The sequence below is a fragment of the Aulonocara sp. 'chitande type north' Nkhata Bay genome, linkage group LG10 (assembly GCF_057382095.1).
Source record: "Aulonocara sp. 'chitande type north' Nkhata Bay isolate Kocher_YH1m ecotype deep benthic linkage group LG10, A_spYH_male_GT1.1, whole genome shotgun sequence".
NCBI lineage: Eukaryota > Metazoa > Chordata > Actinopteri > Cichliformes > Cichlidae > Aulonocara > Aulonocara sp. 'chitande type north' Nkhata Bay.
This window is the reverse complement of record NC_141353.1, coordinates 7,694,588-7,707,915: the sequence shown is the minus strand read 5'-3', so window position 1 is coordinate 7,707,915 and position 13,328 is coordinate 7,694,588. Positions and strand designations below refer to the sequence as shown.

Genomic DNA, 13,328 nt, shown 5'->3' with positions numbered 1-13,328 from the left:
TGTTGTTGGCTGAGGCCATACACTTTACACCAGGGACAGTGCTTCCTGGGAGGCCATCTTCACCACACCAGGGCCTGTGCTACTTGCTGATGCCATCCACATAACACCTGGGCCTGTGGTGCTGACCAATATCATGCACAATTCACCAGGGCCAGTGGTGTTGGCTAAGGCTATTCACATTACACCAGGGTGTGTGGTGCTGACCAATACCATCCACATTTCACCAGGGCCAGTGTTTTTGGCTGAGGCCATACACATTACACCAGGGCCAGTGCTCCCTGTGAGGCCATCTTCACCACACCAGGGCCTGCGTTTCTCGCTGATGTGATCCACAATTCACAAGGGCCTGTGCTACTGCCTAAGGCCATTCACATTACATCACGGCCTGTGATCCCACCTTCTACCATCCACATTACACCAGGGACAGTGCTTCCTGTGAGGCCATATTAACCCTGCCAGGGCCTCTGCTGCTCATTGATGCCATCTACATTACACTTGAGCCTGTGGTGCTGACCGATATCATGCACATTTCACCAGCACCAGTGGTGTTAGATGAGGCCATCCACATTACAACAGGGCCTGTGCTACTGGCTGAGGATATTTACGTTTCACCAGGGCCTGTGGTCATGGCTGAGGCCAATTACATTTCACCAGGGCCTGTGTTGGTGGCTGATCCCATCCACAATATACAAAGGCCTGTGCTACTGGCTGATGCCATCAACATTACACCAGGGCCAGTGCTCCCTGTGAAGCCATCTTCACCACACCACTGCCTGCGTTTCTGGCAGAGGCCATCCACATTGCACCAGGGCCAATGCTCCCTCTGAGGCCATATTCACCACACCAGGGCCTGTGCTGCTGGCTGATACCATACACATTTTACCAGGGCCTGCGTTGCTGGGTCATGCCATCCACATTACACCAGGGTGTGTGGTGCTGACCAATAACATCCATATTTCACCAGGGCCACTGTTGTTGGCTGAGGCCACCCACATTACACCAAGGACAGTGCTTCCTGTGAGGCCATCTTCAACACACCACTGCCTGTGTTGCTGGCTGATGCCATCCACATTACACCCGGGCCTGTTGTGTGGTGCTGGCCAATACCATCCACATTTCACCAGGGCCAGTGTTGTTGGCTGAGGCTATTCACATTACACCAGGGCCTGTGGTGCTGACCAATACCATCCACATTTCACCAGGGCCAGTGTTGTTGGCTTAGGCCATAAACTTTGCACCAGGGACAGTGCTTCCTGTGAGACCATCTTCAACACACCTTGGCCTGTACTGTTGGATGAGGCCATCCACATTACACCAGGGCCTCTGGTGCTGGCCAATACCCTCCACATTTCACCAGGACCACTATTCTTAGCTGAGGCCATACACATTACACCAGGGACAGTGCTTCCTGTGAGGCCATCTTCACCACAACAGGGAGTGTGCTACTGGCTGATGCCATCCACATTACACCAGGGCCAGTGGTGTTGGTTGAGGACATTCTCATTACACCTGGGCCTGTGGTGCTGAACGATATCATGCACATTTCACCAGATCAAGTGGTGTTGGCTATGGCCATTCACATTACACCAGGGTGTTTGGTGCTGACCAATACCATCCATATTTCCCCAGGGACAGTGTTGTTAGATGAGGCCATCTACATTTCACCAGGGCCTGTGGTCATGGCTGAGGCCAACTACATTTCACCAGGGCCTGTGTTGGTGGCTTATCCCATCCACAATATACAAAGGCCTGTGCTACTGGCTGATGCCATCCACATTGCACCAGGGCCGGTGCTCCCTGTGAGGCCATCTTCACCACACCAGGGCCTGCGTTTCTCGCTGATGTGATCCACAATTCACAAGGGCCTGTGCTACTGGCAAAGGCCATTCACATTACACCAGGGTGTGTGGTGCTGACCAATACCATCCATATTTCACCAGGGCCACTTTTCTTGGATGAGGCCATACACATTACATCAGGGACAGTGCTTCTTGTGAGGCCATCTTCACCACACCAGGGCCTGTGCTTTTGGCTGAGGCCATCCACATTACATCACAGCCTGTGATGCCGCCTTCTACCATCCACATCACACCAGGGACAGTGCTTCCTGTGAGGCCACATTCACCCCACCAGGGCCTGTGGTGCTGGATAAGGCCATCCACATTACACCAGGGCCTGTGCTACTCGTTGATACCATCCACATTTCACCAGGGTTTGTGCTGCTGGCTGATGCGATCCACAATACACAAGGGCCTGTGCTACTGGCTGAAGATATTCACATTACACCAGGGCCTGTGGTGCTGGCCAATACCATCCACATTTCAGCAGGACCACTGTTGTTGGCTGAGGCCATACACTTTACATCAGGGACAGTGATTCCTTTGAGTTCATCTTCACCCCACCAGGGCCTGTGGTGCTGGATAAGGCCATCCACATTACACCAGGGCCTGTGCTACTCGTTGATACCATCCACATTTCACCAGGGTTTGTGCTGCTGGCTGATGCGATCCACAATACACAAGGGCCTGTGCTACTGGCTGAAGATATTCACATTACACCAGGGCCTGTGGTGCTGGCCAATACCATCCACATTTCAGCAGGACCACTGTTGTTGGCTGAGGCCATACACTTTACATCAGGGACAGTGCTTCCTGTGAGGCCATATTCACCCCACCAGGGCCTCTGCTGCTCGTTGATGCCATCTACATTACACCTGAGCCTGTGGTGCTGACCGATATCATGCACATTTCACCAGGGCCAGTGGTGTTTGCTAAGGCCATTCACATTACACCAGGGTGTGTGGTGCTGACCAATACCATCCATATTTCACCAGGGAGTGTGTTGTTAGATGAGGCCATCCACATTAAAACAGAGCCTGTGCTACTGGCTGAGGATATTTACATTTCACCAGGGCCAGTGCTCCCTGTGAATTGACTTCTATAAGATAAAGCGATAAATATGTGAGTCTGAGTCGTCTATCAAAAGTTACAGCTATTTATATGAAGTTGTACAAAAACGCTTTATTTCGCCAAGACAGTGCATTTCTGACTGTTACATGCATTTGAATGGGGAACTCGCCCGAAACAAAGTATAGGTGTAAATGGCCTCGCTAGAAGTCTGACTAGCTATCCACACAGCTAAACATGAACCCAGGAACTCCAGACAATAGATGAGATCTTGAGAAGTTTACTGATTCTTTCATTTTGTGAAACTGTAACAATAAAACATATGTGGAAATGTACATTACTCATCTGTACTGTTAACAACAACTTGTGCCAATGACAATAACAATGCATTTGAGAAGCTAGCATGACGATTAGCACCGCTAATTAGCATATGAACTGGCGATCTCATTTACATATGAATAGCACATAGAAAACTTGTTAACTGTGGTCCATCACACATAAAGACAACACTTGGAGTGTCTCATTGCTTTTCCATTGAGTACTTACAGACAATGCTTTAACAAACACCCAAAGAAGGACATGAATGTGGAGCAGCCATCTCGAAGCAACATAGCAAGAAAACATGAACTTCCTGTCTAACTCTTCTTCTACTGTCACAAAATATCGACTTAAAGGGACCACAGGGCGGCGCATTTACTGACATTTAAAACATGAACTAACTAGGCAGTAACATAACACTCCCCGCCTGGGATTATGACAATCCCACATTAAACTGTCAGTCACTAAACTTTTCGGGGGACAGCAGCAAAACCACTTCCGTTACAGGACGAGAGAAAGTCTTCTTATTGCCTGAATGTGAAGTAGTTACTTCGACTTTCCGGACAAGTCCATCGTTCCCTGGGAAAGTCTTGGTTATGATACACATGGGCCAATTGCCCCTCTTCACCTGAATGTCTTTGAGCAGAACGATGTCTCCTTCCTTGAGACTTTGTTTCTTGTCCTGCCATTTGTGTCGCAACTGAAGAGTATGAAGGTATTCCCGTCTCCATTTGGACCAGAACATGTCAGCGAGACCTTGTACTCTTTTCCATTGTTCTTTCAGAAATATCCCCTTTCCAAAGTCACCAGGGGGTGGCGCTGCTGAGTCTGGTTTCATCGTGAGCAGCATCGACGGCGTGAGGATGAGGGGTGACTCAGGATCGGTGGACACAGGAATCAGGGGGCGAGCATTCATGATGGCACAGACTTCTGCCATGAATGTTGACAACAGTTCATGTGTTAGTAGTGTTCTTTTGCAGTCCTGTAACATAGAGTCGAGGATACGCCTCGCAATCCCAATCAACCGCTCCCAGGCACCGCCCATATGGGATGCATGAGGTGGGTTGAAGATCCATGAACAGTTTTGTTTGCTTAAGTAGCCTTCGACATCCTTGACTGACATGTTCGATCCGTCCATTTTCAGTTCCCGAGAGGCGCCGATAAAGTTCGTACCGCAATCCGATCTTAGTTGTCTTGCTGGGCCTCTGATTGCAAAAAGTCGCCTTAAAGCATTTATGAAGCTGTCTGTGCTCATTGATTCGATCAACTCGATATGGACTGCTCTTGTTGACAGACATGAGAACATCACGGCCCACCTTTTAGAGCTAGGTTGTCCTCCTCTCGTGCGCCGGGTTACAATGTCCCATGGCCCGAACACGTCTACACCCACATATGTGAAGGGGGGTGCAACTTGCATTCGTTCAGATGGTAAGTTTCCCATTTGCTGACATTCCGCTTTTCCTTTCAATTTCTTGCATGTGACACACTTAAAAAGCACTGTGCTGATAGCCCTTTTGGCTCCTACCATCCAGAATCCTGCAGCTGTAATGGCACCTTCCGTGAAATGTCTTCCTTGGTGTTTCACAGTCTCGTGATAGTGCCGTATTAAGAGCGTTCCCAAGTGGTGTCGGGCAGGGATGATGAGAGGGTGAGTGGTGTCGATACCCAGTTCAGATTGTATGATTCGGCCTCCAACTCTTAAGAGTCCATTGCTATCTAGAATAGGATGCAGTTTCCAAAGACTGCTTGAGGGGGGAATAGGGATCCCTTCCTGAATACACTTTATTTCCTTTTCGTAGCACTCACTCTGAACGCTCTTTATGATACAGACCTTCGCATTTTCCAATTCTTCCACTGTGGGTTGACAGAGATGCCAACCACGACAGCTGGATGCTTGGTTGGATTGACCAAAGGAACGAGCAATGTGGGTCAAGCGGGCAACTGCTCTGAGGAGAGGACTGTAGTCGGAAAACCTCTCAAGATGGGATGAACTTACTGTTGACCTTGCGATTTGTGTCAGATTTGTTGTCACCAGCGGACGTATTTCTGTATCAAGAGTGGGATCCACAAGGTCAAACGTGACTGGAGATTGCGACTGTGCGGACGGTTTGAGGAGAAAGGCTGGCCCTTTAAACCATGTTGTGCTGCTCAGTTGTGCTGCTGCAACGGAGCGGGACCCATGATCTGCTGGGTTGAGTTCAGATGGAACGTACCTCCACTGGTTGGAGCATGTTGATTGGAGGATGCGTTGGACCCTGTTATGCACGTACACATAAAATCTTCGTGACTGATTGTGGATGTAGCCTAGCACGACTTTACTGTCAGTGTAGTACTCAATGTCGTCAAACATGATGTCTATTTCTGCTACTATCAGCTCCGCAACTTCAACTGCAAGCACTGCGGCACATAACTCTAGTCTTGGAATTGTGAGGCCGGCTTGAGGAGCTAGCTTTGTTTTTCCAAACACAAAGCCGATTTCTGTTTTGTTCAAAGTAGACAGTTTGATGTAAGCGACAGCTGCAATGGCTTTCACGGATGCATCAGCGAATACACAAAGTGTTTTGGTTTGGGCGCCAGATGTAGAGAGAGAAGTGTAGGGGCGTGGTATTTGGAGATCTTCTAAATCTTGAAGTGAGTCCTTCCAATTGCTCCACTCTGCCTTCATGTTGTCTGGGAGTGCTGCATCCCAGTCGTCCGTCAAGCTGGTAAGTTCTCTAAGAATCAGTCTGCCTTGAATTGTGATTGGAGCGAGAAACCCCAGAGGGTCGTAGAGACTGTTGACAGTAGAGAGGACACCTCTACGTGTGAAGGCCTTTTGCTCATTGTCAACTTTGAATGTGAAGGTGTCTGTGTCAACATTCCACAGCAGCCCCAAACTGCGTTGCACTGGCGAGTCTTGAGCACACAGGTCTAAGTTTCCAATGTTTTTTGCCCTGTCCTCTGGTGGGAAAGCTTCTAGGACTGTAGGGCGGTTGGAGATTACTTTGTGTAGTCTGAGGTTTGAAGAAGCAAGAGCCCGTTGAGCTTGTTGGAGAACTTGTATGGCCTTTTCTTCAGTAGGAAATGACTTGAGAGCGTCATCGACATAGAAATCTCGCTCAATGAATGTCCGCACCTCAATCCCAAAATCTAGCTCACCAGTCGCTGCTGCTTTCTTCAACCCATATATGGCGACAGAGGGGGAGGGACTGTTCCCAAAAATGTGCACTCGCATGCGATACTCTATAACTTCAGATGACATGTCGTTATCTTTGTACCACAAGAAGCGGAGAAAGTCTCTGTGGCTCTCTTTGACAACAAAACAGTGGAACATATGTTCAATGTCCGCCGTTATGGCCACCTGCTCCTTTCTGAATCTTATGAGCACCCCAACAAGACTGTTGTTGAGGTCGGGGCCTGTTAGCAACACGTCGTTGAGAGAGACTCCTTCATGTGGGGCGCTTGAGTCGAACACGACCCTAATTTTGGCGGGTTTCTTTGGATGGTAAACCCCAAACAAAGGGAGGTACCAGCATTCCTGGTTCTGAGAGCTGGTGCCACTTCAGCATGTCCTCTGGTAAGCATGTTCTCCATAAACTCCAGAAAGTGTGTTTTCATTTCAGGTCGTTTTTCAAGAGTGCGCCGGAGTGACATAAGGCGATCGTAGGCCAGTTGTCTGTTGTTCGGGAGCCGTTGTCGAGGCGATCGAAAAGGCAGAGGACCAACCCAGCTATTGTCGCTGCCCTGATAGAACTCTGAGTCCATTATTTGGAGAAACTGCATATCCTCAACTGATGGTGCAAGTTTGTGATCATCCGCTGTTCGTGTGAAGACCTGCTGACCAATGCTGTCCACATTACATCCTGACACAGGAAGGCTTGGGAGGCTGTGACTGCGCTCAGGAGCTTTGGTAAATGTCTCTTTAACAGTTATTTGACCGTTGCATGGCTGAAAATGGCTTGCACGGCCATTCTCCAGTATGAAAGTCTTATAGCTGTTCACGTGTGGGGGTCTGTGCACTCCATCGAGACAGATGTCACCTACCACGACCCAACCCATGTCGAGTCTCTGAGCAAATGGGGCGTCGTCTGGGCCGTTTATCTGCTCCCGGACTTTGTGGACTCGAAGCATGTCTCGTCCCAGCAGTAGTAGTATGTCAGCATTTGGGTCTAATGGCGGGATCAAGTTGGCAATCTGTCGTAGATGGGCGTGGTGTTGGGCAGCTTCTGGAGTTGGTATCTCAGAGCGGTTATCTGGAATTTCGTTACATTCGAGGAGTGTTGGCAGAGGAAGACTTGCCTTTCCATTCACTGACTCTACTATAAAGCCAGAAGCACTTCTTCCTGATACTCCTGTGAGTCCGGCACACGTCTTTAACATGTACGGGCGACTCTCTCCTTGGATCTGAAAAACATCAAAGAACTGGGTATGTGCCAGCGATCGATTGCTCTGATCGTCCAAGATTGCATACATTTTCTTTGTTTGATCTCTGTGTCCAGCAGGGTATACATTCACTAGTGTGATTTTTGAACATTCTCTGGCGCTCACTCCTTCCCCACACACCTCAGTACACCGAGATGTGACTTCTTGGGTGTCTGCTTTGTCTCTCTCCCCGCCTTGCTGTGGGGAAGGGGGCGATTTAGACTCCCATGGTGCTGGACCTGGGTGGAGGGCAGAAATGTGATTTTTGCTGTCACACTCAGTGCACGTGGTTTCTGATTCACAGTTCTTGGCTAAATGGTCAGTAGATGAGCAGCAGCGAAAGCAGACGTTTAATTTTTTGAGGATCTGTTTGCGCTCTTCCAAGGGTTTCTCTCTGAACCCTCTGCACCTTTTCAGAGGATGAGGCTTGCTGTGAATTGGGCACTGTTTATTTGGATTCACAGCATACTTAGACTTTTCTGCATCTGCCTTGTCCTGTACTTGAGTTTTGTGAACAGATATGGGTCCTTTGGAGAACCTTTCGTGCATGTGTCTTCGTTCTGATGTTATGGGTTGGTTAGGGCTGTGGACGCTGAAGCTAGGGTCAGTTCGTGTTCTGGCTTCAGTGCGAATGAAGTTGACAAACACAGTAAAGGGGGGAAAGCTGACGCCATAATCGTGCTTGTACCTTGAACCAATATTCATCCACCTTTCTTGTAGATTGTACGGCAATTTTTCGACTATCGCTTGGATCCCTCTTGATGTGTCTAAGTAGGTCAAGCCAGGTAAGTAACTGTCCAACTTGGCTGTCTCTAGCTCTAACATTAGGTCGGCAAGATCACGGAGTCTATAAGGCTCTTTGAGTGTGATTTTAGGGAAGCTGTCGACCTTTTGAAAGAGAGCTTGCTCTACAGCTTCTGGGGAGCCATATATTTCTTCAAGTCTGTCCCAAGCCATAGCTAAACCAACTTCAGGGCATCTGATATTGACAGCTCTCATTTGTTTGGCTTGTTTAGCTGAATCTTTACCAAGGTAGCGCACCAGCAAATCCAGCTCTTCTCCTGGTGAAAGGTCTAACCCTGCTATTGCGGTTTTGAAAGATGATTTCCATGCCCAGTAACTCATGGGTTGGTCATCAAAGCTGGTAAGGCCTGTAGTAATGAGCTGGCTGCGGGCTAGATATTTGGCGAGGTCGTAAGTGTGTTGGCTCGGGGCATGTTCATTGCCCTGAGTATAACTGGATTTATATGGTGTCTGAACAAGAGGTGTAAACTCTTTGTAGTTGGTGGATGGGGGCTTGTACAGTTCGTTATGAGTAGCAGCACAGTTTGTTTTGTTTCCTTCTTTTATAGCAATTTCTTGAAAGGCGGGTGTAGGGTCTTTGTATTCAGTTTTTACTGGGGCTGTTGATTCTGCTGCATTGATAGCTGTTTGTTCCAAAACATACTGCGCAGTGCGTTTTTCTTTGCTCTCAGATAGGGGTGGCCCATAAGCTACACTGCGTGTTTCGAAGCCTAATTCAAGTAGACCAGCTTCTAAAGAATTAGCTTCTGCTATGGCAGCTTCCTTCTCTTGTTCCGCTCTCAGCGCGTCAAGAGTAGCTTGTAAGCGTGCTTGCTCGACTTTAATTTCTATTTCTTTCTTTGTATATGAGGCTCTTGTTTGAGCAGCTTCAGCCTTTGCTCTTGCTCTGAGCAGTTCAATGCTAGCTGACGAACCTGCTCTTGATGGTGGTTTGTGGGAACGGACTGACTCTGTCTCGGCTTTGGAGGATTTACTTTCAGACATTTTGGATTTGTTGTATTTTGATTGTGTCCGCCCGTATACTTTACTTAGCTTATAGGATGGTCGTAGCTCCACGCGGTGGCTTCTGTAGCTATGATGTTTGCTGTGGTGCTGTCTTTTCACTGTAAATGGCTTCGCTAGAAGTCTGACTAGCTATCCACACAGCTAAACATGAACCCAGGAACTCCAGACAATAGATGAGATCTTGAGAAGTTTACTGATTCTTTCATTTTGTGAAACTGTAACAATAAAACATATGTGGAAATGTACATTACTCATCTGTACTGTTAACAACAACTTGTGCCAATGACAATAACAATGCATTTGAGAAGCTAGCATGACGATTAGCACCGCTAATTAGCATATGAACTGGCGATCTCATTTACATATGAATAGCACATAGAAAACTTGTTAACTGTGGTCCATCACACATAAAGACAACACTTGGAGTGTCTCATTGCTTTTCCATTGAGTACTTACAGACAATGCTTTAACAAACACCCAAAGAAGGACATGAATGTGGAGCAGCCATCTCGAAGCAACATAGCAAGAAAACATGAACTTCCTGTCTAACTCTTCTTCTACTGTCACAAAATATCAACTTAAAGGGACCACAGGGCGGCGCATTTACTGACATTTAAAACATGAAACTAACTAGGCAGTAACATAACAATAGGTTTTCATTATGTGAATAACTTGAAAATCTTAGCTCAAACAGCTGCAAAACCTTTTTGCCCAGCACCGGAATATTGAATTGTATAAGAAAGATAAAGCCATAAATATGTGAGTCTGAGTCGTCTATCAAAAGTTAAAGCTAATTTATATGAAGTTGTACAAAAGGGCTTTATTTCGTCAAGACAGTGCGTTTCTGACTATTACATGTATTTGAATGGAGTTCTCGCACGAAACAAAGTATAGGTTTTCATTATGTGAATAACTTGAAAATCGTAGCTCAAACAGCTGCAAAACCTGTTTGCGCAGCACGGGGATATTGAAGTCTATAAGATAAAGCCATAAATATGTGAGTCTGAGTCATGTATCAAAAGTTAGAGCTATTTATATGAAGTTGTACAAAAACGCTTTCTTTCGCCAAGACAGTGCGTTTCTGACTATTACATGCATTTGAATTGGGAACTCGCCCGAAACAAAGTATAGGTTTTCATTATGTGAATAACTTGAAAATCTTAGCTCAAACTGCTGCAAAAACTGTTTGCCCAGCACGGGGATATTGAATTGTATAAGAAAGCTAAAGCCATAAATATGTGAGTCTGAGTCGCCTATCAAAAGTTACAGCTATTTATATGAAGTTGTACAAAAGGGCTTTATTTCGTCAAGACAGTGCGTTTCTGACTATTACATGCATTTGAATGGGGAACTCACACGAAACAAAGTGTAACGGTCTTTTGCATTTGATGTTTGTTGCATTTGATGTTTGTTGCATTTGATATTTGTTAAGCTGTATGTCTGGATTTTGTTCCTTTACGCCCTCTGGTGGTGAACTGTGTAGGGTACAGCTTTGCTGTTTGGGTCTCCACCCAGCCACCTTTTTTTGCTAGCGCACATGGTGTCTGCATGCTGCAACTGACAGTTAGCTCCACACATGGAGAAAATATTGTTTAAAGAGTGGAAATAATTGACAAAGAAGATGGAAGATAAGGCAATAAGGCCATAAAGGACTATTAAGCACCTCCTGGATGTCAGCTCACGAGGTTTGTGTATTTTAAATGTTTATTTTCTGTAATTAAGGATTTTTGATTGATTGGCACTTATTACAAGAGCACATTTTGATGTGATGTTTTTGTTTTATTGTTTTGTCCGTGAGCAGTTCTCACGGGTTGCCAAGACCAGAATAAACCCTGTTTTATAACTACATCGTGCGTACGTCAATCCTTGAGGGTGCTACAGTGAGAACTCCGCTCTGCACGGGTAGATGACGGACGCAGCCCCGCAGGAAAGTCAGGTGCCCCGAAAATAAGTGTTTCCTCAGTTGAAGGACTCAATATAATTATCCTCAAGAAAGAGAAATAAAAAGAAAAAAATGGACTGTAAAATTAATTAAGATAAGTTTCCTTTTATAAAGGAACAAAGGACTGGAATATTTCTTCTTTTTTCTTTATTTCTCATTGTTTACATTTCTGCTGTTTAAGTGACTGATATTCATACAGTGTTAAGTTAATGTTGTGATGAGTAACCTGTGCATTGTGCATATGGTGGGCTTCAGCAGTTGCTGTAAGAAACAGTATTACTGGCTTGGACAAGATATGTAATGTGACTTAAGTATACATGTTAAGTGATGTTAAGGAGTAATAGTAATTACTGTGCTTTAAAGTTGTAACAGTAAACGTAGATTAATATTCATTTGCTCCTCAACTACCAAATCAAATTTAAGCTGCTGCACCTTTACATTAAGGCTAAGTAAGATACACAAAAAAACCCAAACCCCTCCAACAATGGCAGAGTTTGAGGCTAATCCAGAAGTCAGTGAAAAGGGTGATGTGGAACAACTCTCTGCAGATGAGCAACTACAAGCAGTTGAAGGCACAGCTGATGATGTTTCTACTACCTCACAAAGAGCACGACAGAGCCAACGAGTCCGTACATTGACAGAAAAGGGCAAAGAACTGTACGGTGAGCACATAAAGAAGGCTGCATATCGTTTCAGTGTGCGCTATGAGAAGTGGAAGGTTGTCATTAAGGATGCCAAAGGAGCTATAGATGGTCAATGCTGAAAGGATCTGCTACAAGAACATGTTTCCAAGGTTTTGAGTGCTTCTAAGGATGTGAATGCAGCCTATGATGACTTGAGACGTATTGAATCTCCAGATAATGACACAAGACGAAGGATGGATACGTGTGAAGCCATGACAAAGACAATTATCGAATCTGTAAGAAAGTGTCCAAGCCCAAGTAGTGCGGAGGTTCAAAGAGATGAAGAACTTTGGAAGGACACTGAGTCTTCATCTAAATCCGTAGCCTCAGATGTGAAAAGTCAAAGGGATGAAAAATGGAAGGAGACTGAGTCTATGCCTAAGTTAGAAGCCTCAGACAGGATGAGTGTTAAGTCACACCACACTAAGCTCTCTTCGCATTCGAGGGTTTCCTCTAGACACTCCAGCCGGCTCTCAGCTAAAAGACAAGATGCAGCTGCTGAAGTTGCAGCAAATGAGGCTGCTCTCCAAGTTCTGCTTGAACAAGAAATCCATATGAAGGAAATTGAAAGGCAAGAAGCAGAAATAGCACAAAGACAAAAGGCTCTAGAAGCTAAGCGCAGAGAAGTAGAGCGACTTGAGACTGTAAAAAAGCTGAATGCAGCAAAGGCTCGACAGCGGGTGTATGAACAAAGTGAATGTTCAGATGAAGAAATATACAACCTACTTCACCACAGATCTGATAAGAAAAATGAAGTCAAGTCTGAAAACAATGACCAGCATATGAAACGGTGTTCCTCGCCACGAAATGTGACACCGCACCGAGAGGTGAACACAGAAGATCTGGTCAAAGCATTTGCAGTGTCTCTTAATGCAAGTCGTCTTCCGGTACCAGAGCCAACAATATTCAGTGGCGACCCTATCAGATATAATGATTGGAAAATTTCCTTTCAGACTCTGATTGACAGGAAAAATATACCAACTGAAGAGAAGACTTATTATCTGAGGAAATATGTAAGTGGACCTGCAAGGAAGGCAATAGAAGGCTACTTCCCGCTTGGCACAGAGTCTGCATACTATGCAGCATGGACAGTTCTCGAAGAGAGGTATGGCAATCCCTTCCTCGTAGCAAAGGCCTTCAGAGATAAACTTGACGCACGCAAGCTCTAAAGGCAGTATGGAACTTCAAGCATTTGCTGACTTCCTTTGCTGCTGTAAGACAGCCATGTCGCAAATGAAGGGGCTTGAAGTGCTCAATGACTGCAATGAA

General features: G+C 46.0%; 1 protein-coding gene and 1 pseudogene across 1 annotated transcript in view; both read left to right on the top strand.

Annotated features, from left to right (window-relative positions):
• LOC147320131 (uncharacterized) overlaps window positions 1-4,282 on the top strand; it is a 46,474-nt gene extending 42,192 nt beyond the window's left edge. The window contains exon 2 of the mRNA XM_086307609.1: window positions 4,009-4,282. Coding sequence (XP_086163735.1) covers window positions 4,009-4,282 — 274 coding nt within the window. The remainder of the gene's footprint in view (window positions 1-4,008) is intronic.
• Window positions 4,283-11,860: 7,578 nt separating this feature from the next.
• LOC147320130 (uncharacterized) lies at window positions 11,861-12,990 on the top strand (annotated as a pseudogene).
• Window positions 12,991-13,328: the final 338 nt, after the last annotated feature.